The sequence below is a fragment of the Heptranchias perlo genome, unplaced genomic scaffold, assembly GCF_035084215.1.
Source record: "Heptranchias perlo isolate sHepPer1 unplaced genomic scaffold, sHepPer1.hap1 HAP1_SCAFFOLD_156, whole genome shotgun sequence".
NCBI classification, from domain to species: Eukaryota; Metazoa; Chordata; class Chondrichthyes; order Hexanchiformes; family Hexanchidae; genus Heptranchias; species Heptranchias perlo.
Window position 1 is genome coordinate 144,431 of NW_027138817.1, and position 27,470 is coordinate 171,900.

The window sequence follows — 27,470 nt, forward strand, 5'->3', positions numbered from 1 at the left end:
TGAGGGACACTGGGACTATTGCCACTGGAGCAGAGCAGGCCGAGAGGAGATTTACCCAGGATTTTAAAAAATGATATTGCGCTTTGACAGGGTGAATCGGGAATGACTATTTTCTGTGGTTTGCGGGTCATCGATTTAAAATTAGAAGAGGTTGGGCCGAGGATCAGAGAAATGTCTTCACACTGAGGGTTGTTGAGGCAGAAACCATTGTATCTTTTAGGACCAGGAGGGGAGGTCAATCAGCCCTCGAGCTTGTTCTGCCATTCAATGAGATCATGACCAATCTGTGTCCCAACTCCAGAGACTCACATTAGCTCCAGATCCCTTCATAGCCAAAACTCCATCCATCTCAGGTTTAAAATGATTAACTGAGTTAACATCGACTGCTTTTAGTGGGAGAGAGTCCCACACTTCCACCACCCTTTGTGTGAAGAAGTGTTTCCTGATTCTCTCCTGAATGATCTGGCTCTGATTTTAAGGTTATGTCCCCTTGTCCGAGAAGATTACGGCTGAAGCATCTGATGGTGGAAACCGTCAGGTCCTGGGGATTTGTCCGTCTTTAGTGCCATTATACTTTCTAAAACTGTTTTCTTGCTTACGTTAACGGGCTCATTACTCATGACTAAACCTAGTATGACCTACTGTCTTGTTGGTTCTAGAATATATTGCTCCAGAAAACTATCTTGAATGCACTCAAGAAATTCACTGCCTTTCTGATTTGATCTACTCTGCTCTTCCCAATCTATATGAAAATTAAAGTCTCCCATTAAAACAACTCTGCTTTTGCTACAAGTCTCTCTAATCTCTGAATTAATACATTCTGCCATTTCATTGCTGCTATCAGGAGGCCTGTAGACAACTCCAATTACATTTTTAAGTCCTCTCTTATTCCTCAATTCTAACCATAGAGTCTCTGCTGATTACTTTCCCTTGCCTATATCCTCTCTTACTAATGTTGTAATAATATCTTTAATCAATAAGGCTACCTCTCCTCTTCTTTCAGTTTCCCTGTCCTTTCTAACCTGAAATATTTAGAATCATAGAATCATAGAAGTTACAACATGGAAACAGGCCCTTCGGCCCAACATGTCCATGTCGCCCAGTTTATACCACTAAGCTAGTCCCAATTGCCTGCACTTGACTCCCAATCATGACCAGCTTGTAGCCATCTCTCAGTAATGGCCACCATGTCATACCCTCTAAGCTGGATTTGAGCCCCTAATTTACTCAATTTATTTCTTACACTCCCTGGGTTAGTATATAAAACTCTAATTTGGGCAAGAGACCCCGACCACTCACTCTGCCCTGATGCTGTCTTTCTCACACCATTCAACTTAACACCTTTCTTGTCACTCCTACAGTAACTACTTTCGTTACTTTAGTATTCCCTTCACCTGGACTATCTCTATCACTGTTTGTGACCTGAACTCTGCTCTTATCCCTTTTCTTTAATCTTTAAACAATCATTTTTACTATTGTTTCGGACTGAGACCTCCCTCGCCACCCCATCATTTATTAATTTAAAGTCCTTTTTCCCACCTATTTATCCTTAAGGGAGAATTGGATCAATATTTGAAGCAGAGGAAGATACAGGGCTATAAGAACTTAAGAAATAGGAGCAGGAGTGGGCCATTCGGCCCCTCGAGCCTGCTCCTCCATTCAATCAGATCATGGCTGATCTTCAACCTCAACTCCACTTTCCCACCCAATCCCCATATCCCTTGATTCCCCGAGAGTCCAAAAATCTATCGATCTCAGCCTTGAATATACTCAATGACTCAGCATCCACAGCCCTCTGGGGTAGGGAATTCCAAAGATTCACAACCCATGGGGGGAGAGTGGGGCAGTGGGATTAGTTTGGGGATTGATACAGGACTATGGGGAGAGAGTGGAGCAGTGGGATTAGTTTGGGATTGATGCAGCACTATGGGGAGAGAGTGGGGCAGTGGGATTAGTTTGGGATTGATGCAGGACTATGGGGAGAGAGTGGGGCAGTGGGATTAGTTTGGGATTGATACAGGGCTATGGGGAGAGAGCGGAGCAGTGGGATTAGTTTGGGATTGATGCAGGACTATGGGGAGAGAGTGGGGCAGTGGGATTAGTTTGGGATTGATACAGGGTTATGGGGAGAGAGTGGGGCAGTGGGATTAGTTTGGGATTGATACAGGACTATGGGGAGAGAGTGGGGCAGTGGGACTAGTTTGGGGATTGATACAGGGCTATGGGGAGAGAGTGGGGCAGTGGGATTAGTTTGGGATTGATACAGGACTATGGGGAGAGAGTGGGGCAGTGGGATTAGTTTGGGGATTGATACAGGGCTATGGGGAGAGAGTGGGGCAGTGGGATTAGTTTGGGGATTGATACAGGGCGATGGGGAGAGAGCGGAGCAGTGGGATTAGTTTGGGATTGATACAGGGCGATGGGGAGAGTGTGGGGCAGTGGGATTAGTTTGGGATTGATACAGGACTATGGGAAGAGAGTGGGGCAGTGGGATTAGTTTGGGATTGATACAGGACTATGGGGAGAGAGTGGGGCAGTGGGATTAGTTTGGGATTGATACAGGACTATGGGGAGAGTGGGGCAGTGGGATTAGTTTGGGATTGATACAGGACTATGGGGAGAGAGTGGGATTAGTTTGGGATTGACACAGGGCTATGGGGAGAGAGTGGGGCAGTGGGATTAGTTTGGGATTGATACAGGACGATGGGGAGAGGGTGGGGCAGTGGGATTAGTTTGGGATTCATACAGGGCTATGGGGAGAGAGTGGGGCAGTGGGATTAGTTTGGGATTGATGCAGGGCTATGGGGAGAGAGTGGGGCAGTGGGATTAGTTTGGGATTGATACAGGGTTATGGGGAGAGAGTGGGGCAGTGGGATTAGTTTGGGATTGATACAGGACTATGGGGAGAGAGTGGGGCAGTGGGATTAGTTTGGGGATTGATACAGGGCTATGGGGGGAGAGTGGGATTAGTTTGGGATTGACACAGGGCTATGGGGAGAGAGTGGGGCAGTGGGATTAGTTTGGGATTGATACAGGACGATGGGGAGAGGGTGGGGCAGTGGGATTAGTTTGGGATTGATACAGGGTTATGGGGAGAGAGTGGGGCAGTGGGATTAGTTTGGGATTGATGCAGGGCTATGGGGAGAGAGTGGGGCAGTGGAATTAGTTTGGGATTGATACAGGACTATGGGGAGAGAGTGGGGCAGTGGGATTAGTTTGGGATTGAAACAGGACTATGGGGAGAGAGTGGGGCAGTGGGATTAGTTTGGGGATTGATACAGGGCTATGGGGAGAGAGTGGGATTAGTTTGGGATTGATACAGGACTATGGGGAGAGAGTGGGGCAGTGGGATTAGTTTGGGGATTGTTACAGGGCGATGGGGAGAGAGTGGGGCAGTGGGATTAGTTTGGGGATTGATACAGGGCGATGGGGAGAGAGCGGAGCAGTGGGATTAGTTTGGGATTGATACAGGGCTATGGGGAGAGTGTGGGGCAGTGGGATTAGTTTGGGATTGATACAGGACTATGGGAAGAGAGTGGGGCAGTGGGATTAGTTTGGGATTGATACAGGGCGATGGGGAGAGAGCGGAGCAGTGGGATTAGTTTGGGATTGATACAGGGCTATGGGGAGAGTGTGGGGCAGTGGGATTAGTTTGGGATTGATACAGGACTATGGGAAGAGAGTGGGGCAGTGGGATTAGTTTGGGATTGATACAGGACTATGGGGAGAGAGTGGGGCAGTGGGATTAGTTTGGGATTGATACAGGACTATGGGGAGAGTGGGGCAGTGGGATTAGTTTGGGATTGATACAGGACTATGGGGAGAGAGTGGGATTAGTTTGGGATTGACACAGGGCTATGGGGAGAGAGTGGGGCAGTGGGATTAGTTTGGGATTGATACAGGACGATGGGGAGAGGGTGGGGCAGTGGGATTAGTTTGGGATTCATACAGGGCTATGGGGAGAGAGTGGGGCAGTGGGATTAGTTTGGGATTGATGCAGGGCTATGGGGAGAGAGTGGGGCAGTGGGATTAGTGTGGGATTGATACAGGACTATGGGAAGAGAGTGGGGCAATGGGATTAGTTTGGGATTGATACAGGGCTATGGGGAGAGTGTGGGGCAGTGGGATTAGTTTGGGATTGATACAGGACTATGGGAAGAGAGTGGCGCAGTGGGATTAGTTTGGGATTGATACAGGACTATGGGGAGAGAGTGGGGCAGTGGGATTAGTTTGGGATTGATACAGGACTATGGGGAGAGTGGGGCAGTGGGATTAGTTTGGGATTGATACAGGACTATGGGGAGAGAGTGGGATTAGTTTGGGATTGACACAGGGCTATGGGGAGAGAGTGGGGCAGTGGGATTAGTTTGGGATTCATACAGGGCTATGGGGAGAGAGTGGGGCAGTGGGATTAGTTTGGGATTGATGCAGGGCTATGGGGAGAGAGTGGGGCAGTGGGATTAGTTTGGGATTGATACAGGACTATGGGAAGAGAGTGGGGCAATGGGATTAGTTTGGGATTGATACAGGGCTATGGGGAGAGTGTGGGGCAGTGGGATTAGTTTCGGATTGATACAGGACGATGGGGAGAGGGTGGGGCAGTGGGATTAGTTTGGGATTCATACAGGGCTATGGGGAGAGAGTGGGGCAATGGGATTAGTTTGGGATTGATGCAGGGCTATGGGGAGAGAGTGGGGCAGTGGGATTAGTTTGGGATTGATACAGGACTATGGGGAGAGAGTGGGGCAGTGGGATTAGTTTGGGATTGAAACAGGACTATGGGGAGAGAGTGGGGCAGTGGGATTAGTTTGGGGATTGATACAGGGCTATGGGGAGAGAGTGGGGCAGTGGGATTAGTTTGGGATTGATACAGGACTATGGGGAGAGAGTGGGGCAGTGGGATTAGTTTGGGGATTGATACAGGACTATGGGAAGAGAGTGGGGCAGTGGGATTGATACAGGACTATGAGGAGAGAGTGGGGCAGTGGGATTAGTTTGGGATTGATACAGGACTATGGGAAGAGAGTGGGGCAGTGGGATTAGTTTGGGATTGATACAGGGCTATGGGGAGAGAGTGGGGCAGTGGGATTAGTTTGGGATTGATACAGGACTATGGGGAGAGTGGGGCAGTGGGATTAGTTTGGGATTGATACAGGACTATGGGGAGAGAGTGGGATTAGTTTGGGATTGACACAGGGCTATGGGGAGAGAGTGGGGCAGTGGGATTAGTTTGGGATTGATACAGGACTATGGGGAGAGGGTGGGGCAGTGTGATTAGTTTGGGATTGATACAGGACTATGGGGAGAGAGTGGGGCAGTGGGATTAGTTTGGGATTGATACAGGACTATGAGGAGAGAGTGGGGCAGTGGGATTAGTTTGGGATTGATACAGGGCTATGGGGAGAGAGTGGGGCAGTGTGATTAGTTTGGGATTGATGCAGGGCTATGGTGAGAGAGTGGGTCAGTGGGATTAGTTTGGGATTGATACAGGACTATGGGGAGAGTGGGGCAGTGGGATTAGTTTGGGATTGATACAGGACTATGGGGAGAGTGGGATTAGTTTGGGATTGACACAGGGCTATGGGGAGAGTGGGGCAGTGGGATTAGTTTGGGATTGATACAGGACTATGGGGAGAGAGTGGGGCAGTGGGATTAGTTTGGGATTGATGCAGAGCTATGGGGAGAGAGTGGGGAAGTTGGATTAGTTTGGGATTGATACAGGGCTATGGGGAGAGAGTGGGGCAGTGGGATTAGTTTGGGATTGATACAGGGCTATGGGGAGAGAGTGGGGCAGTGGGATTAGTTTGGGATTGATACAGGACTATGGGGAGAGAGTGGGGCAGTGGGATTGATACAGGACTATGGGGAGAGAGTGGGGCAGTGGGATTGATACAGGACTATGGGGAGAGAGTGGGGCAGTGGGATTAGTTTGGGGATTGATACAGGACTATGGGGGAGAGTGGGTACAGTGTGATTAGTTTGGGATTGGTACAGGACTATGGGGAGAGTGTGGGGCAGTGGGATTGATACAGGACTATGGGGAGAGAGTGGGGCAGTGGGATTAGTTTGGGATTGATACAGGGCTATGGGGAGAGAGTGGGGCAGTGGGATTAGTTTGGGATTGATACAGGACTATGGGGAGAGAGTGGGGCAGTGGGATTAGTTTGGGATTGATACAGGGCTATGGGGAGAGAGTGGGGCAGTGGGATTAGTTTGGGATTGATACAGGACTATGGGGAGTGAGTGGGGCAGTGGGATTAGTTTGGGATTGATACAGGGCTATGGGGAGAGAGTGGGGCAGTGGGATTAGTTTGGGATTGATACAGGACTATGGGGAGAGAGTGGGGCAGTGGGATTAGTTTGTGATTGATACAGGGCTATGGGGAGAGAGTGGGGCAGTGGGATTAGTTTGGGATTGATACAGGACCATGGGGGGAGAGTGGGATTAGTTTGGGATTGATACAGGACTATGGGGAGAGAGTGGGGCAGTGGGATTAGTTTGGGATTGATACAGGACTATGGGGAGAGAGTGGGGCAGTGGGATTGATACAGGACTATGGGGAGAGAGTGGGGCAGTGGGATTAGTTTGGGATTGATACAGGACTATGGGGAGTGAGTGGGGCAGTGGATTAGTTTGGGATTGATGCAGGGCTATGGGGAGAGTGGGGCAGGGGGATTAGTTTGGGATTGATACAGGACTATGGGGAGAGAGTGGGGCAGTGGGATTAGTTTGGGATTGATACAGGACTATGGGAAGAGAGTGGGGCAGTGGGATTGATACAGGACTGAGGAGAGAGTGGGGCAGTGGGATTAGTTTGGGATTGATACAGGACTATGGGAAGAGAGTGGGGCAGTGGGATTGATACAGGACTATGGGGAGAGTGGGGCAGTGGGATTAGTTTGGGATTGATACAGGACTATGGGGAGAGAGTGGGATTAGTTTGGGATTGACACAGGGCTATGGGGAGAGAGTGGGGCAGTGGGATTAGTTTGGGATTGATACAGGACTATGGGGAGAGGGTGGGGCAGTGTGATTAGTTTGGGATTGATACAGGACTATGGGGAGAGAGTGGGGCAGTGGGATTAGTTTGGGATTGATACAGGACTATGAGGAGAGAGTGGGGCAGTGGGATTAGTTTGGGATTGATACAGGGCTATGGGGAGAGAGTGGGGCAGTGGGATTAGTTTGGGATTGATGCAGGGCTATGGGGAGAGAGTGGGGCAGTGGGATTAGTTTGGGATTGACACAGGACTATGGGGAGAGAGTGGGGCAGTGTGATTAGTTTGGGATTGATACAGGGCTATGGGGAGAGAGTGGGGCAGTGGGATTAGTTTGGGATTGATGCAGGGCTATGGTGAGAGAGTGGGGCAGTGGGATTAGTTTGGGATTGATACAGGACTATGGGGAGAGTGGGATTAGTTTGGGATTGACACAGGGCTATGGGGAGAGTGGGGCAGTGGGATTAGTTTGGGATTGATACAGGACTATGGGGAGAGTGGGGCAGTGGGATTAGTTTGGGATTGATGCAGAGCTATGGGGGGAGAGTGGAGCAGTGGGATTAGTTTGGGATTGATACAGGACTATGGGGGGAGAGTGGGGCAGTGTGATTAGTTTGGGATTGGTACAGGACTATGGGGAGAGTGTGGGGCAGTGGGATTGATACAGGACTATGGGGAGAGAGTGGGGCAGTGGGATTAGTTTGGGATTGATACAGGACTATGGGGAGTGAGTGGGGCAGTGGGATTAGTTTGGGATTGATACAGGGCTATGGGGAGAGAGTGGGGCAGTGGGATTAGTTTGGGATTGATACAGGACTATGGGGAGAGAGTGGGGCAGTGGGATTAGTTTGTGATTGATACAGGGCTATGGGGAGAGAGTGGGGCAGTGGGATTGATACAGGACTATGGGGAGAGAGTGGGGCAGTGGGATTAGTTTGGGATTGATACAGGACTATGGGGAGTGAGTGGGGCAGTGGATTAGTTTGGGATTGATGCAGGGCTATGTGGAGAGAGTGGGATTAGTTTGGGATTGATGCAGGGTTATGGTGAGAGAGTGGGTCAGTAGGATTAGTTTGGGATTGATGCAGGGCTATGGGGAGAGAGCGGAGCAGTGGGATTAGTTTGGGATTGATGCAGGGCTATGGGGAGAGAGTGGGGCTGTGGGATTAGTTTGGGATTGATACAGGGCTATGGGGAGAGAGTGGGGCAGTGGGATTAGTTTGGGATTGATACAGGACTATGGGGAGAGAGTGGGGCAGTGGGATTAGTTTGGGATTGATACAGGACTATCGGGAGAGAGTGGGGCAGTGTGATTCGTTTGGGATTGATACAGGACTATGGGGGGAGAGTGGGGCAGTGGGATTAGTTTGGGATTGATACAGGACTATGGGGAGAGAGTGGGGCAGTGGGATTAGTTTGGGATTACTCTACAAAAAGGTCAGCACACAAACGAAGGGCCGAATGGCTTCCTTCTGTTCCATAACCGTTCCAAGCTCCTTCAGCGCGGTTCTCAGTCCACTGAGAGATTGCTTGCTGCTGGGAGGTGAATAAACAGCCTGGCCTGTTCGTGGGTTCACAGTGTCCAGGCTGGGAACGTCTGGCCACTGAGCCACACCCCTCGGACAGGTGACGATCAATGTGTTGTCGTGTGTGGTGTGAGGTTGCCTTACTCCACCTGAACCCCTGTAATCTCTGTGGACCGTGGATTGTTGTTGCAGTTTTATCCTGCAATAACTTGTACGAGTCACCTGCCCTCCCCAGCCCTCCCTCCCCCCCCCGCCCCCCCCAGGTCCCGAGTCTCCCGCAATCCCCCCCACCACTCCCGGTCCCCAGTCTCTCCCCAATGACTCCTGCCCATCGGGGCTCTGATCTCCTTCTGACTTGTTTTTCTGTCTTTGACAGGAGTGGGCTCCAGAGGCGAACCGAGCCATCCATCGGAAGGAGAAGTGTGGTCAGTCCTCGGAGGAAGTGACTCTCACCAACATCATCCCATCCAGTGACACCGTGTCCCACTCCCCGCCACAGCACAGGTATAGAGCTCTGACCCAAACACCATCCCATCCAGTGACACCGTGTCCCACTCCCCCCCCACAGCACAGGTATAGAGCTCTGACCCAAACACCATCCCATCCAGTGACACCGTGTCCCACTCCCCCCACAACACAGGTATAGAGCTCTGACCCAAACACCATCCCATCCAGTGACACCGTGTCCCACTCCCCCCCACAGCACAGGTATAGAGCTCTGACCCAAACACCATCCCATCCAGTGACACCGTGTCCCACTCCCCCCCACAGCACAGGTATAGAGCTCTGACCCAAACACCATCCCATCCAGTGACACCGTGTCCCACTCCCCCCCACAGCACAGGTATAGAGCTCTGACCCAAACACCATCCCATCCAGTGACACCGTGTCCCACTCCCCCCCACAGCACAGGTATAGAGCTCTGACCCAAACACCATCCCATCCAGTGACACCGTGTCCCACTCCCCACAGCACAGGTATAGAGCTCTGACCCAAACACCATCCCATCCAGTGACACCGTGTCCCACTCCCCCCCCCACAGCACAGGTATAGAGCTCTGACCCAAACACCATCCCATCCAGTGACACCGTGTCCCACTCCCCCCCACAGCACAGGTATAGAGCTCTGACCCAAACACCATCCCATCCAGTGACACCGTGTCCCACTCCCCCCACAGCACAGGTATAGAGCTCTGACCCAAACACCATCCCATCCAGTGACACCGTGTCCCACTCCCCCCACAGCACAGGTATAGAGCTCTGACCCAAACACCATCCCATCCAGTGACACCGTGTCCCACTCCCCACAGCACAGGTATAGAGCTCTGACCCAAACACCATCCCATCCAGTGACACCGTGTCCCACTCCCCCCACAGCACAGGTATAGAGCTCTGACCCAAACATCATCCCATCCAGTGACACCGTGTCCCACTCCCCCCACAGCACAGGTATAGAGCTCTGACCCAAACACCATCCCATCCAGTGACACCGTGTCCCACTCCCCCCACAGCACAGGTATAGAGCTCTGACCCAAACATCATCCCATCCAGTGACACCGTGTCCCACTCCCCCCACAGCACAGGTATAGAGCTCTGACCCAAACACCATCCCATCCAGTGACACCGTGTCCCACTCCCCCACAGCACAGGTATAGAGCTCTGACCCAAACACCATCCCATCCAGTGACACCGTGTCCCACTCCCCCACAGCACAGGTATAGAGCTCTGACCCAAACATCATCCCATCCAGTGACACCGTGTCCCACTCCCCCCCCACAGCACAGGTATAGAGCTCTGACCCAAACACCATCCCATCCAGTGACACCGTGTCCCCCCCCCACAGCACAGGTATAGAGCTCTGACCCAAACACCATCCCATCCAGTGACACCGTGTCCCACTCCCCCCCCACAGCACAGGTATAGAGCTCTGACCCAAACACCATCCCATCCAGTGACACCGTGTCCCCCCCCCACAGCACAGGTATAGAGCTCTGACCCAAACACCATCCCATCCAGTGACACCGTGTCCCACTCCCCCCCCACAGCACAGGTATAGAGCTCTGACCCAAACACCATCCCATCCAGTGACACCGTGTCCCACTCCCCCCCCACAGCACAGGTATAGAGCTCTGACCCAAACACCATCCCATCCAGTGACACCATGTCCCACTCCCCCCCCCACAGCACAGGTATAGAGCTCTGACCCAAACACCATCCCATCCAGTGACACCATGTCCCACTCCCCACCACAGCACAGGTATAGAGCTCTGACCCAAACACCATCCCATCCAGTGACACCGTGTCCCACTCCCCCCCACAGCACAGGTATAGAGCTCTGACCCAAACACCATCCCATCCAGTGACACCGTGTCCCACTCCCCCCCCACAGCACAGGTATAGAGCTCTGACCCAAACACCATCCCATCCAGTGACACCGTGTCCCACTCCCCCACAGCACAGGTATAGAGCTCTGACCCAAACACCATCCCATCCAGTGACACCGTGTCCCACTCCCCCCCACAGCACAGGTATAGAGCTCTGACCCAAACACCATCCCATCCAGTGACACCGTGTCCCACTCCCCCCCACAGCACAGGTATAGAGCTCTGACCCAAACACCATCCCATCCAGTGACACCGTGTCCCACTCCCCCCACAACACAGGTATAGAGCTCTGACCCAAACACCATCCCATCCAGTGACACCGTGTCCCACTCCCCCCCCACAGCACAGGTATAGAGCTCTGACCCAAACACCATCCCATCCAGTGACACCGTGTCCCACTCCCCCCCACAGCACAGGTATAGAGCTCTGACCCAAACACCATCCCATCCGGTGACACCGTGTCCCACTCCCCACAGCACAGGTATAGAGCTCTGACCCAAACACCATCCCATCCAGTGACACCGTGTCCCACTCCCCCCCCACAACACAGGTATAGAGCTCTGACCCAAACACCATCCCATCCAGTGACACCGTGTCCCACTCCCCCCCACAGCACAGGTATAGAGCTCTGACCCAAACACCATCCCATCCAGTGACACCGTGTCCCACTCCCCGCCACAGCACAGGTATAGAGCTCTGACCCAAACACCATCCCATCCAGTGACACCGTGTCCCACTCCCCCCCCACAGCACAGGTATAGAGCTCTGACCCAAACACCATCCCATCCAGTGACACCGTGTCCCACTCCCCCCCACAGCACAGGTATAGAGCTCTGACCCAAACACCATCCCATCCGGTGACACCGTGTCCCACTCCCCCACAGCACAGGTATAGAGCTCTGACCCAAACACCATCCCATCCAGTGACACCGTGTCCCACTCCCCCCCACAGCACAGGTATAGAGCTCTGACCCAAACACCATCCCATCCAGTGACACCGTGTCCCACTCCCCCCCCACAGCACAGGTATAGAGCTCTGACCCAAACACCATCCCATCCAGTGACACCGTGTCCCACTCCCCCCCACAGCACAGGTATCGAGCTCTGACCCAAACACCATCCCATCCAGTGACACCGTGTCCCACTCCCCCACAGCACAGGTATAGAGCTCTGACCCAAACACCATCCCATCCAGTGACACCGTGTCCCACTCCCCCCCCCACAGCACAGGTATAGAGCTCTGACCCAAACACCATCCCATCCAGTGACACCGTGTCCCACTCCCCCCACAGCACAGGTATAGAGCTCTGACCCAAACACCATCCCATCCAGTGACACCGTGTCCCACTCCCCCCACAGCACAGGTATAGAGCTCTGACCCAAACACCATCCCATCCAGTGACACCGTGTCCCACTCCCCCCCACAGCACAGGTATAGAGCTCTGACCCAAACACCATCCCATCCAGTGACACCGTGTCCCACTCCCCCCCACAGCACAGGTATAGAGCTCTGACCCAAACACCATCCCATCCAGTGACACCGTGTCCCACTCCCCCCCACAGCACAGGTATAGAGCTCTGACCCAAACACCATCCCATCCAGTGACACCGTGTCCCACTCCCCCCCCACAGCACAGGTATAGAGCTCTGACCCAAACACCATCCCATCCAGTGACACCGTGTCCCACTCCCCCCACAGCACAGGTATAGAGCTCTGACCCAAACACCATCCCATCCAGTGACACCGTGTCCCACTCCCCCCCCACAGCACAGGTATAGAGCTCTGACCCAAACACCATCCCATCCAGTGACACCGTGTCCCACTCCCCCACAGCACAGGTATAGAGCTCTGACCCAAACACCATCCCATCCAGTGACACCGTGTCCCACTCCCCCCCACAGCACAGGTATAGAGCTCTGACCCAAACACCATCCCATCCAGTGACACCGTGTCCCACTCCCCCCCACAGCACAGGTATAGAGCTCTGACCCAAACACCATCCCATCCAGTGACACCGTGTCCCACTCCCCCCCACAGCACAGGTATAGAGCTCTGACCCAAACACCATCCCATCCAGTGACACCGTGTCCCACTCCCCCACAGCACAGGTATAGAGCTCTGACCCAAACACCATCCCATCCAGTGACACCGTGTCCCACTCCCCCCCACAGCACAGGTATAGAGCTCTGACCCAAACACCATCCCATCCAGTGACACCGTGTCCCACTCCCCCCCCACAGCACAGGTATAGAGCTCTGACCCAAACACCATCCCATCCAGTGACACCGTGTCCCACTCCCCCCCACAGCACAGGTATAGAGCTCTGACCCAAACACCATCCCATCCAGTGACACCGTGTCCCACTCCCCCCCACAGCACAGGTATAGAGCTCTGACCCAAACACCATCCCATCCAGTGACACCGTGTCCCACTCCCCCCCACAGCACAGGTATAGAGCTCTGACCCAAACACCATCCCATCCAGTGACACCGTGTCCCACTCCCCCCCACAGCACAGGTATAGAGCTCTGACCCAAACACCATCCCATCCAGTGACACCGTGTCCCACTCCCCCCCCACAGCACAGGTATAGAGCTCTGACCCAAACACCATCCCATCCAGTGACACCGTGTCCCACTCCCCCACAGCACAGGTATAGAGCTCTGACCCAAACACCATCCCATCCAGTGACACCGTGTCCCACTCCCCCCACAGCACAGGTATAGAGCTCTGACCCAAACACCATCCCATCCAGTGACACCGTGTCCCACTCCCCACAGCACAGGTTTTGAGCTCTGACCCAAACACCATCCCATCCAGTGACACCGTGTCCCACTCCCCACAGCACAGGTATAGAGCTCTGACCCAAACACCATCCCATCCAGTGACACCGTGTCCCACTCCCCCCCACAGCACAGGGAAAGAGCTCTGACCCAAACACCATCCCATCCAGTGACACCGTGTCCCACTCCCCCCCCACAGCACAGGTATAGAGCTCTGACCCAAACACCATCCCATCCAGTGACACCGTGTCCCACTCCCCCCCACAGCACAGGTATAGAGCTCTGACCCAAACACCATCCCATCCAGTGACACCGTGTCCCACTCCCCCCACAACACAGGTATAGAGCTCTGACCCAAACACCATCCCATCCAGTGACACCGTGTCCCACTCCCCCCCACAGCACAGGTATAGAGCTCTGACCCAAACACCATCCCATCCAGTGACACCGTGTCCCACTCCCCCCCCACAGCACAGGTATAGAGCTCTGACCCAAACACCATCCCATCCAGTGACACCGTGTCCCACTCCCCCCCACAGCACAGGTATAGAGCTCTGACCCAAACACCATCCCATCCAGTGACACCGTGTCCCACTCCCCCCACAGCACAGGTATAGAGCTCTGACCCAAACACCATCCCATCCAGTGACACCGTGTCCCACTCCCCCCACAGCACAGGTATAGAGCTCTGACCCAAACACCATCCCATCCAGTGACACCGTGTCCCACTCCCCCCCACAGCACAGGTATAGAGCTCTGACCCAAACACCATCCCATCCAGTGACACCGTGTCCCACTCCCCCCCACAGCACAGGTATAGAGCTCTGACCCAAACACCATCCCATCCAGTGACACCGTGTCCCACTCCCCCCCACAGCACAGGTATAGAGCTCTGACCCAAACACCATCCCATCCAGTGACACCGTGTCCCCCTCCCCCACAGCACAGGTATAGAGCTCTGACCCAAACACCATCCCATCCAGTGACACCGTGTCCCACTCCCCCCCACAGCACAGGTATAGAGCTCTGACCCAAACACCATCCCATCCAGTGACACCGTGTCCCACTCCCCCCCACAGCACAGGTATAGAGCTCTGACCCAAACATCATCCCATCCAGTGACACCGTGTCCCACTCCCCCACAGCACAGGTATGGAGCTCTGACCCAAACACCATCCCATCCAGTGACACCGTGTCCCACTCCCCCACAGCACAGGTATAGAGCTCTGACCCAAACACCATCCCATCCAGTGACACCGTGTCCCACTCCCCCACAGCACAGGTATAGAGCTCTGACCCAAACACCATCCCATCCAGTGACACCGTGTCCCACTCCCCCACAGCACAGGTATAGAGCTCTGACCCAAACACCATCCCATCCAGTGACACCGTGTCCCACTCCCCCCACAGCACAGGTATAGAGCTCTGACCCAAACACCATCCCATCCAGTGACACCGTGTCCCACTCCCCCCCACAGCACAGGTATAGAGCTCTGACCCAAACACCATCCCATCCAGTGACACCGTGTCCCACTCCCCCCACAGCACAGGTATAGAGCTCTGACCCAAACACCATCCCATCCAGTGACACCGTGTCCCACTCCCCCCCACAGCACAGGTATAGAGCTCTGACCCAAACACCATCCCATCCAGTGACACCGTGTCCCACTCCCCCCCACAGCACAGGTATAGAGCTCTGACCCAAACACCATCCCATCCAGTGACACCGTGTCCCACTCCCCCCACAGCACAGGTATAGAGCTCTGACCCAAACACCATCCCATCCAGTGACACCGTGTCCCACTCCCCCCCACAACACAGGTATAGAGCTCTGACCCAAACACCATCCCATCCAGTGACACCGTGTCCCACTCCCCCACAGCACAGGTATAGAGCTCTGACCCAAACACCATCCCATCCAGTGACACCGTGTCCCACTCCCCCCCACAGCACAGGGATCGAGCTCTGACCCAAACACCATCCCATCCAGTGACACCGTGTCCCACTCCCCCCAACAGCACAGGTATAGAGCTCTGACCCAAACACCATCCCATCCAGTGACACCGTGTCCCACTCCCCCACAGCACAGGTATAGAGCTCTGACCCAAACACCATCCCATCCAGTGACACCGTGTCCCACTCCCCCCCACAGCACAGGTATAGAGCTCTGACCCAAACACCATCCCATCCAGTGACACCGTGTCCCACTCCCCCCACAGCACAGGTATAGAGCTCTGACCCAAACACCATCCCATCCAGTGACACCGTGTCCCACTCCCCCTCACAACAACAGCTCCCATTTATAGAGCGCCTTTAACATGGTCAAATGTCCCAAGGTGCTTCACAGGAGCGATTATCGAACAAAACTTGACACCGAGCCACATAAGGAGATATTAAGACAGGTGACCGAAAGCCTGGTCACAGAGATGGTTTTAAGGAGTGTCTTAAAGGAGGAGAGAGAGGCGGAGAGGTTTAGGGAGGGAGTTCCAGAGATTAGGGCCCAGGCAGCTGAAGGCACGGCCGCCAATGGTGGAGTGATTAAAATCGGAGATGCACAAGAGGCCAGAATTGGAGGAGGTTACAGAGATCTCGGAGGGTTGTAGGGCTGGAGGAGGTTACAGAGATCTCGGGGGGTTGTAGGGCTGGAGGAGGTTACAGAGATCTCGGAGGGTTGTAGGGCTGGAGGAGGTTACAGAGATCTCGGGGGGGTTGTAGGGCTGGAGGAGGTTACAGAGATCTCGGAGGGTTGTCGGGCTGGAGGAGGTTACAGAGATCTCGGAGGGTCGTAGGGCTGGAGGAGGTTACAGGGATCTCGGAGGGTCGTAGGGCTGGAGGAGGTTACAGAGATCTCGGAGGGTTGTAGGGCTGGAGGAGGTTACAGAGATCTCGGAGGGTTGTAGGGCTGGAGGAGGTTACAGAGATCTCGGAGGGTCGTAGGGCTGGAGGAGGTTACAGAGATCTCGGAGGGTTGTAGGGCTGGAGGAGGTTACAGAGATCGGGAGTGGCGAGGCCATGGAGGGATTTGAAAACAAGGATGAGAATTTTAAAATCGAGGTGTTCCCGGACCGGGAGCCAATGTCGGTCAGCGAGCACAGGGGGTGATGGGGGAACGGGACTTGGGGCTCAATTTTCCCGGGAAATAGCGGGTGCGTTGGGGATGGGAGTGGGGGAGGGCTCCGAAAATCGGGGAAATCCCGTTCAGGTTTGGAACCCGGCAGACTTCTGGGTTCCCCATTGACGTATCTGGGTCTGCGCACATCTCCTGAATGCAGAAGTCCCACCGGCAAATAAAGCCGGCGGGCTGATCATTTCCCTCGTTGTTGAGGTGGTTCAAGGACTTGAGGTACTTGATTTTCTCCACATTGAGGCAGGGGTGCGATTGTGAAGGATCTTCAGCATGTTTCCCGTGCTGTGGGAAACACTCCCTGTTGGAGCAGACGTGTTTCAGCCAGCAGCCAGTGGGAGATTCAGATGCTTATTTGACAGGTGGGAAGAAAAGGTCACTTCTTGCACTCTGTTATTTCAGACAAAGTTTCATCTCAATTCTGCTGTGCAAACATATTTAACTACATTGCGGACCCTCAAACTCACACCGTCAGGATGGGGGGGGGTGGCGGGGGGCGCCATGGCTGCATTCACCACTTCGTCCGAGGACGAGCAACATCACCAGCCTCGCCAGGCACGGCGTCCACCTCCGCCACGTGGAGCTCCACAACACAGTGCTGCGCCACAGGGACCTGCACAAGAGCACGGAGGGCAACAGAGAGAGCGACGTCGCAGAAGGTACTACCCTCGCCACAGGGTCTACAGACCGAGGCTCAGCTTCCTGGACCTCTCTGAGGAGCAGTGCAAACGGAGGCTCAGAGTCAGTCGCCAGGTAGTCGCAGACACCTGCAGCCTCCTTCATGCCGAGCTGCTCCCGGCTGGGCCGAGCGGCATCTCCTTACCTGTCGCTGTCAAAGTCACCACTGCCCTCAACTTCTTCACCTCCGGATCATTCCAGGGTGTCACGGGGGACATCGCCGGGGTCTCTCAGTCGCCTGTGCACAAGTGCCTGAGGCAGGTCACCGACGGCTTGTTTCGCAGGGCCTCGCACTACATCAACTTCCCCATGGATGACCTCAGCCAGACGGAGAGGGCAGTGGGATTCCACGCTGTGTCTGGCTTCCCACGGGTGCAGGGTGTAATCGATTGCACCCATATAGCAATACGAGCACCTCCACACGCGCCAGGACTGTTCATCAACAGGAAGGGCTATCACTCCATCAACACTCAGCTCATCTGTGACCACCGCAAGAGATTCCTTCACGTGTGCGCCAGATTCCCTGGCAGCTGCCACGATTCCTTCGTCATCCGGGAATCCAACATCCCGACCCTCTTCCACGCACTGAACATCAGTAAGGACTTGCTCCTCGGGGACAAGGGATACCCCCTGCACACGTGGCTCATGACACCTCTGAGGAACCCCATCACCGAGCAACAGTGTCGATATAACGACAGCCACATCGCGACCAGGTCTACAATTGAGCACGCTATAGGGCTGCTCAAGATGCGCCTCAGGCGCCTTGATCATTCTGAGGGAGCGCTCCAATACGCACCAGACAGAGTGGGACGCATTATAGTCGTGTGTTGTGCCCTGCACAACATGGCACAACAGAGAGGGGTGACGCTGGAGGAGGCCCCGTCCACATCTGCCACCCACATTGAGAAGGAGGAGGAGGAGGAGGAGGAGCAGGAGGAACCCATGGGCAGAGCAGCGGCTCACCTGGCTGCTTCTGAGGCCAGGGAGTCACTGATAGGAATGTTAGGCGAACCTTTCACATAACACCACCCGAACCATTCACTCCCTTCACCACCGGCGCACAGTGGCTACAGTGTGTACCATCCACAGGATGCACTGCAGCAACTCGCCAAGGCTTCTTCGACAGCACCTCCCAAACCCGCGACCTCTACCACCTAGAAGGACAAGGGCAGCAGGCGCATGGGAACAACACCACCTGCACGTTCCCCTCCAAGTCACACACCATCCCGACTTGGAAATATATCGCCGTTCCTTCATCGTCGCTGGGTCAAAATCCTGGAACTCCCTTCCTAACAGCACTGTGGGAGAACCTTCACCACACGGACTGCAGCGGTTCAAGAAGGCGGCTCACCACCACCTTCTCGAGGGCAATTAGGGATGGGCAATAAATGCCGGCCTCGCCAGCGACGCCCACATCCCATGAACGAATTTTTTTAAAAATCAGACAGTGTGAAGAGTCCAGTCCTCTTACCACCTGGACAGAGCAGTGCCCAAACCAGCGACCTCCCCCACCCCTCCCTGCACAAAACAGTCCCGCAACTACACATACACCCACTGTAGAGTGACCCAATGGGTGGCATCAAGTGTCGCTGTTCATGGTGAACCTCATGAAAGGGACTGATTACAAAGGCCATTCAAGAATGGCCAAGACGTGGCAGTAGTGGTGACAATAATAATATTTAATGTGAATATAACAAAAATCAAATATAAATTTAAAAACATGACCAACCATCAAACACCCTTGTGCATCCCCTTCGTGATCACAAAACCTTCGCCTTTCGCTTCCGACTACTTCTACGAGGTGTTTCCCCTGTGGCTGCAGCAGAGGTAGAGGCAGGCTGCTCTTGTTCATGCCCTGACCGATTTAGCTGTTTTGGGCCTACGAGTTTCGGTGCCCACGAGGGCCCCTCCAAAGACTGCTCCACCTGCACCTGTGCAGGGGCAGACTCGGCCACCTGGAGAGGAGGCAGCATTGGTTGAGAGGGGGGCAACGGGGGAGACGTGGGAGCGCTTTGAGTGGCGTCCCCACTTCCATGTCCCCTTTCGCCATCATCCCTCCCCTGGGCCAGGCCCACACCACTGCACCACTCTACTGGACAACAGTTTGGAGGACATGTGTGAAGCCTTGTATGGCCAGTGCTAGTGTATCTGCCTGCCTGTGAGCCATGCTTGAAGCTCAATGGAGGCTAGCCTTCTCTTCGTCGCACATCAGTCCCTCACGTCCCTGTGACAGTATCTCAGAGATTCCCTCCCGTACCTGTGCCACCATTCCACTCATGCAGGAGTTGGACTCCTCCATCCTCTGCGCGATTGTGGAGAGTGCGTGCGGCACCTGTTCCGGCACCTCGCAGATGTGCTGCTGTCCCTCGATCATTCTCCTTTTAAAGGATGGCCCCCAGGGTTCAGCATCTGTGTCCAGCTGAGCAGAGCCTGGAGAGGAGTGCTCCCACCGACGGGACTCTCCACAGCTGCCCCTGCCACCAGTGTCTGCTCGTGCTGATGTGTGTGGTGACTCACCAGATGCCAACCCAACTAACTGCAGACTGGGACCCATTGAGGTATCTGTATCTGCGCTGGTGGATGGCTCGCTCAGCCTGTGCCCTCAGAGGCCATCAGGTCCTCTGAGGAATCGCCTTCTGCCGTCACAGCGGTCGCTGAAGGCCCTGTAAGAGAATAGAAAGCAATATTAAGCATGATCACAGATGTGTCATGTTGCGATGAGCATACTGAGGTGCTGAAGATGGTGAGGCATGTTAACATCAATTCATACTGTGTGTGCTGAATGTTAAAGTTGTGTCACCAGACGTTTGTCGGGTGTCAGTCTCAGCGTCCCCGACGGACAGGCACTCGAGGTGCGGCTCAGCTCCAGCGCCTCCTGCTCGGCGTCTGTGAGGACGACTATCCGTTGCGGCCCCCCTTCGGTCCTCGCCCACTCCCGTGCATTCTGGGCTCTCTTTTCTCCTATAAGGGGAGAAAGTAGACGTGAGGGTGACGTGGCCAACCGATGAATGCATTGGTTTGGGTGCGGCTGACCGTGAAAGAGACGCATCAGAGGGTGAGTATGAGACAGAGCCATGACATTGTATGAGGATTGGGTTGAGTGGTAGTGGTGGGATGAGTACTGGGGAGGTGAGTAAGTGCAGGTAAGTTGAGGATGAGGTTTGAGTGGGTGTGAGGAGTGATGTGATAGAGTAGTGTTGGCAGTGTAGAATGAGTTGTGGGGTGGGGGCGGTGATGTGGAAGACGGAGTGTAGGAGAATGAGTAAGTGTACTCACTTTGACTGACCTAGGTGCGGGAGACGTTGCTGCTGCTGGTGACCTCCTCTGCCACCTTGAGCCAGGCTTTCTTGGTGGCCGAGGCAGGCCACTTCCTCCCGTCCGCCGGGTAGAAGATATCCCTCCTCCTCCTCATCCCATCCAGTAGCATCTGGAGTGAGGCATCACTAAATCTAGGAGCAGCCTTTCCCCTGGGCTGCTCCATTGTGTTTGCTCCAGGAGCAGCCATTGGAGGACTGCCCCTTTAAATAGAGCTCCTCCAGCTGACAGCCTGTGATGCGGGTGCGCAGTCCGCCCGCTGCGCAGCTTTCCGACGCCGAAATGGAAACCACGTCAAGTGGCTCCAGTTTACCCGCGATCGCGCAGGGAACGGACGGATTTTATTGGGCGCCCAATCACCCATCCCCCCCCCCCCACTGCCATCCCGCCTCCCCGCTAATATCAGGGCCCATGTCTGCCACTGAAATACCAGCTCCTCAATACCATAAATACAGGCTGCACACCCAATTCAACTCCATTAGAAGACTCCAACTGATAGACAAGTCACTACGGTAACAAACCCCAAGACGTAGACTGGAGGGAAGAGCGGACACGGGTAACTCTGCAGCTTTACGGGGAGGAGCCTGCAGGAGAGTCTCAGCACCATACTGTTAGACAACCAACAGCATAATGGTAGCGGGAGGGAGCAGGCCTAGTCACCCCCGACCCCCACCCCACTCCCCAGCCATCCCTGGTCCCACCCCGTCTCCCTGCCCCATTACATCCAGGGACGGAGGGGACATTATTACCTATTCCTAAACTGTTCTTTAAATCTGCAGGTTTAACAGGGAGGAGGACAATGGTTCGTACAGAACTGTACCCGATGGGCAGCAACAAACGTTAGTAACACCTCACTGACCGCCCCCTCCTCCCCACTCTCCCCCTCACTGACTGCCCCCTCCACCCTTCCCTCCCCCACTGACACCCTCACCCTCCCCCACTGACACCCTCACCCTCCACCTCCTCCCCTCCCCCTCCTTCCCTCCCCCGCCTTCCCTCCCCCCTCCCCCGCCTTCCCTCCCCCCCCTCCCCCGCCTTCCCTCCCCCCTCCCCCGCCTTCCCTCCCCCCTCCCCCGCCTCCTCACTGTCTCGGTTCAGCGAGGGTTTTTTCCGAGTATCTGATCCCTGCTGCCCTCCCACCTTGACCCCTCTTTAAGCTGAGCCCTTGATTACCATCTTTCGGATGAGACGTTAAACTGCAGCCCCATCTGCCTTCTCTGGTGGACGTAAAAGACCCTATGGCCGCTATGGGGAGAAGAGTAGGGGAGTTCTCCCCCGTGTCCTGGGCCAATATTTATCCCTCAACCAACACCGAAAACAGATGTGGGCTCAGGTTGTATTCAACACCTGCTGAACCGAGCTGGCCATCATCGAACCCACAGTCTCTTCATCATCCCTCCTGACGTGATCCAGCTCTTGTTCATTTTATTCCAGTACCATTGGGAGCTGTGTAAACTTTTAACATGTACAGACATCGTTCTATCTCTCCCTAGCTGTGTGAGTGTCTGTCTTTGACTCTGTTTATTTATGTATCCCTCTCTCTCACTCTGTCTCTCTCTTCTCCTCGTGAATCTCTGTCCCTCTCGGTGTTCCTGTCTCTCTCTCTCTTTCCCCCCACCTCTCTCTCTCTCTCTCTCTCTCTTTCCCCCCCCCCCCCCCCTCACTAACCTGCGACCTTGTTGTCCCACAGCGGTGTTAAAGATTACTCGTCCGATTGGTCTGATGAAGACAGCCCCAGGAAGTCCGTGTCGATGAATGGCCATGAGGAGGGTGTGAAGGTAGCAGTGATCAGAGTGCGAGCACTGTATGATTACGCGGGGCAGGAGGCTGATGAGCTGAGCTTTTTGGCAGGTATTGACCCACTAACACAGGTCGGTCTTGTCCCGCAGTGCTGCATGTGCAGGCGACCGGCCGCTGTGCATGTTACCGTAGAGTTAGACTCTCGTAACCCACCTCCTCCACCACACCGCCCTCATCAACAAAACCTGCAGCCTGAGATGGTTTACAGAAATACAGGAAAAACCACTCAGCACAGTGTGCAACCTGACTGGGCTGAGACTGTTCCAGGTCATTCGGCCCATCAGGTCTATGCCAGTGACCTACCCAGTCTAATCCCACTCTCCTCACTCCCCACACCCTTCAATATCCCACCCAGTCTAATCCCACTCTCCTCACTCCCCACACCCTTCAATATCCCACCCAGTCTAATCCCACTCTCCTCACTCCCCACACCCTTCAATATCCCACCCAGTCTAATCCCACTCTCCTCACTCCCCACACCCTTCAATATCCCACCCAGTCTAATCCCACTCTCCTCACTCCCCACACCCTTCAATATCCCACCCAGTCTAATCCCACTCTCCTCACTCCCCACACCCTTCAATATCCCACCCAGTCTAATCCCACTCTCCTCACTCCCCACACCCTTCAATATCCCACCCAGTCTAATCCCACTCTCCTCACTCCCCACACCCTTCAATATCCCACCCAGTCTAATCCCACTCTCCTCACTCCCCACACCCTTCAATATCCCACCCAGTCTAATCCCACTCTCCTCACTCCCCACACCCTTCAATATCCCACCCAGTCTAATCCCACTCTCCTCACTCCCCACACCCTTCAATATCCCACCCAGTCTAATCCCACTCTCCTCACTCCCCACACCCTTCAATATCCCACCCAGTCTAATCCCACTCTCCTCACTCCCCACACCCTTCAATATCCCACCCAGTCTAATCCCACTCTCCTCACTCCCCACACCCTTCAATATCCCACCCAGTCTAATCTCACACTCCTCACTCCCCACACCCTTCAATATCCCACCCAGTCTAATCCCACTCTCCTCACTCCCCGTACCCTTCAATATCCCACCCAGTCTAATCCCACTCTCCTCACTCCCCACAACCTTTAATATCCCACCCAGTCTAATCCCACTCTCCTGCTCACTCCCCACACCCTTTAATATCCCACCCAGTCTAATCCCACTCTCCTCACTCCCCACACCCTTCAATATCCCACCCAGTCTAATCCCACTCTCCTCACTCCCCACACCCTTCAATATCCCACCCAGTCTAATCCCACTCTCCTCACTCCCCACACCCTTCAATATCCCACCCAGTCTAATCCCACTCTCCTCACTCCCCACACCCTTCAATATCCCACCCAGTCTAATCCCACTCTCCTCACTCCCCATACCCTTCAATATCCCACCCAGTCTAATCCCACTCTCCTCACTCCCCACACCCTTCAATATCCCACCCAGTCTAATCCCACTCTCCTCACTCCCCACACCCTTCAATATCCCACCCAGTCTAATCCCACTCTCCTCACTCCCCACACCCTTCAATATCCCACCCAGTCTAATCCCACTCTTCTGCTCACTCCCCACACCCTTTAATATCCCACCCAGTCTAATCCCACTCTTCTGCTCACTCCCCACACCCTTCAATATCCCACCCAGTCTAATCCCACTCTCCTCACTCCCCACACCCTTCAATATCCCACCCAGTCTAATCCCACTCTTCTGCTCACTCCCCACACCCTTTAATATCCCACCCAGTCTAATCCCACTCTTCTGCTCACTCCCCACACCCTTTAATATCCCACCCAGTCTAATCTCACTCTCCTCACTCCCCATACCCTTTAATATCCCACCCAGTCTAATCCCACTCTCCTCACTCCCCATACCCTTCAATATCCCACCCAGTCTAATCCCACTCTCCTCACTCCCCATACTCTTCAATATCCCACCCAGTCTAATCCCACTCTCCTGCTCACTCCCCATACCCTTCAATATCCCACCCAGACTAATCCCACTCTCCTGCTCACTCCCCATACCCTTCAATATCCCCAGTCTAATCTCACTCTCCTCACTCCCCATCCCCTTTTATATCCCACCCAGTCTAATCCCACTCCCCATCTCCATTAATATCCCACCCACTCTAATCCCACTCCCCATCCCCTTTAATATCCCACCCATAATCAATGCTGCTGTCTGGCGTTGCTTGTTTATATTGATGCTCCTGTCTAGCTGTGCATGTGTCTCACAGCGCTAGTGTGTAATGGTGCTCGTGTCTGGCAGAACTCGCGTGTAATAGTATTTGTGTCTGGCAGTGCCCATGTCTGGCAGTGCCCATGTCTGGCGGAGCCTATATCTGCCCATGCTCACTCATTGTTCCAATGGCTCTCAGGCTGAATATACAAGCATCTCAGGGCAACCAAACCAAACCACCCGCCGTGTAATTGCCCAGGCCCCACTACCCAACCTGGTTAGAACTGGACAATCTGCTTTCTGAATGGGCTTTCAGGGAATTTCTGCAATATCAACTGGGCAACTCAGATTCCTGCCGACCGATTATTGACATATTTAAAGCCATTTGTTAGTTTGTTGGCTGTTAGTGAGCCAGGGTCACCATCTGTCTCAGGCCCAAAGCTAGGCAAGGGCTGGGATAGAATCACTGGAACTATGGCTTGGGAGAAGGCCATTCGGCCTATCGTACCTGTGACAGTGCTGCTCTTCGACTGGAGCTCTCGAATCCAATCCCTATTGTTTCTTCAATGGTTCTGGAGTTTTTCCTTCCGCTTGTGTATCTGGGAGTCGATTCCAAGAGTGAGGAAGAATTTCCTGATATCAATTTAACATTTACCCCTCAAAAGCAGAATATTTTTTAAAAGGCGAGAGACTAAGAAATGTTGGTATTTAGAGAGATCTGGGTGTCTTTGTACATGAATCACAAAAAGTGATCATGCAGGTACAGCAGGCAATTAGGAAGGCAAATGGTATGTTAGCCTTTATTGCAAGGGGATTAGAGTATAAGAGTAAGGAGGTCTTGCTGCAATTGTACAGGGCTCTGGTGAGACCACACCTGGAGTACTGTGTACAGCTTTGGTCTCCTTACCCAAGGAAAGATAGATTTGTCTTCGAGGGGGTGCAACGAAGGTTCACTAGATTGATTCCTGGGATGAGAGGGTTGTCCTATGAAGAGAGATTGAGCAGAATGGAGTTTAGAAGAATGAAAACGTATAAAATTCTTAGAGGGCTTGACAGGGTAGACGCTGTTTCCCTTGGCTGGAGAGTCCAGAACTAGGGGTCATAGTCTCAGGATAAGGGGTCAGTCATTTAGGACCGAGATGAGGAAAAATTTCTTCACTCAGAGGGTGGTAAATCTTTGGAATTCTCAACCCGAGAGGGCTGTGGATGCTGAGTCATTGAATATGTTCAAGATTGAGATCGATAGATTTTTGAACACTGAGAATATCAAGGGATATGGGGGAAAGTGGAGTTGAGGTAGAAGATCAGCCATGATCTGATTGAATCGAGGGGCCGTATGGTCTACTCCTGTTCCTATTTCTTATGTTCTTATAATAAAAATTGGTCAGCATGGATTTCAGAAGGGAAGGCCATGCTTGACCAAATTTATTGAATTTTTGAAGAAGTAACAAAGAGTAGACAAGGGTAATGTAGTAGATGTAATATATTTGGATTTTCAAAAGGCCTTTGATAAGGTAATTCATTGTAGACTCATGATTAAGGTCAGAGCGTGTGGAATCGGGGCAGGTAGCAGAATGGATAGAAAGCTGGCTAGAAAACAGAGTAGGAGTTAAGGGTAGTTACTCAGACTGGCGGACGGTGGGAAGTGGTGTTCCACAGGGATCGGTGCTGGGACCATTGTTGTTCACAATTTACATTAACAATTTGGACTCGGGAATCAGAAGTACAATTTCAAATTTTGCAGACGGGGGGTGTAGTTAATACTGAGGAAAAATGCGTCAAAATGCAAGAAGACATTAATAAACTTGCAGAATGGGCGTGTAATTGGCAAATTCATTTCAATATAGATAAGTGTAAGATGGTGCATTTTGATAGGAAGAATAAGGGGACCACATACTGCTCGGATAATAAGAGTCTAAATGGGATAGAGGAGCAAAGTGATCTGGGGGTACAGATATACAAATCACTAAAAGTAGCGACACAGGTTAATAAGGCCATAAAAAAGCAAATCAAGCACTCGGGTTCATTTCTAGAGGGATAGAATTGAAAAGCAGAGAAGTTATGTTAAACTTAGAATCACGGAAGGAGGCCATTCGGCCCATCGAGTCTGTGCCGGCTCTGTGCAAGATCAATCCAGCTAGTCCCTTTCCCCATAGCCCTGCAAAATTTTCCTTTCCTTTCAAGTCCTTATCCAGTTACCTTTTGAAGGCCACGATTGAATCCGCCTCCACCACCCCCTCGGGCAGTGCATTCCAGATCACAACCACTCACCGTGTTTTTAAAAAAAGGTTTTTCCTCGTGTCAACTTTGGTTCTTTTGCCAATCACCTTAAATCTATGCCCTCTGGTTCTTGACCCTTCCATCAATGGGAACAGTTTCTCTCTATCTATTCTGTCTAGACCCTTCATGATTTTGAACACCTCTATCAAATCTCCTCTCAACTGTCTCTGCTCCAAGGAGAACAACCCCAGCTTCTCCAGTCTATCCACATAACTAAAATTCCTCATTTCTGGAATCATTCTGCACCATCTCTAACGCCTTCACATCTTTCCTAAAGTGCGGTGCCCAGAATAGGACACAACACAAAAAAAGAGGCTAACTGGCCGAACCAGTGTTTTATAAAGGATCATCATAACTTCCATACTTTTGAACTCTATGCCTCTATTTATAA

The 27,470-nt window shown here is 53.4% G+C and overlaps 1 protein-coding gene across 1 annotated transcript in view; it reads left to right on the plus strand.

The window, feature by feature from the left end:
• The first annotated feature begins 102 nt into the window (after positions 1-102).
• Positions 103-27,470, plus strand: part of LOC137309250 (protein kinase C and casein kinase II substrate protein 3-like) — a 33,384-nt gene continuing 6,016 nt past the window's right edge. Inside the window, exons 1-4 of the mRNA XM_067977510.1 lie at positions 103-150; positions 8,902-9,029; positions 21,588-21,647; positions 22,499-22,659. Of these exons, the coding sequence (XP_067833611.1) occupies positions 103-150; positions 8,902-9,029; positions 21,588-21,647; positions 22,499-22,659 (397 nt within the window). The remainder of the gene's footprint in view (positions 151-8,901; positions 9,030-21,587; positions 21,648-22,498; positions 22,660-27,470) is intronic.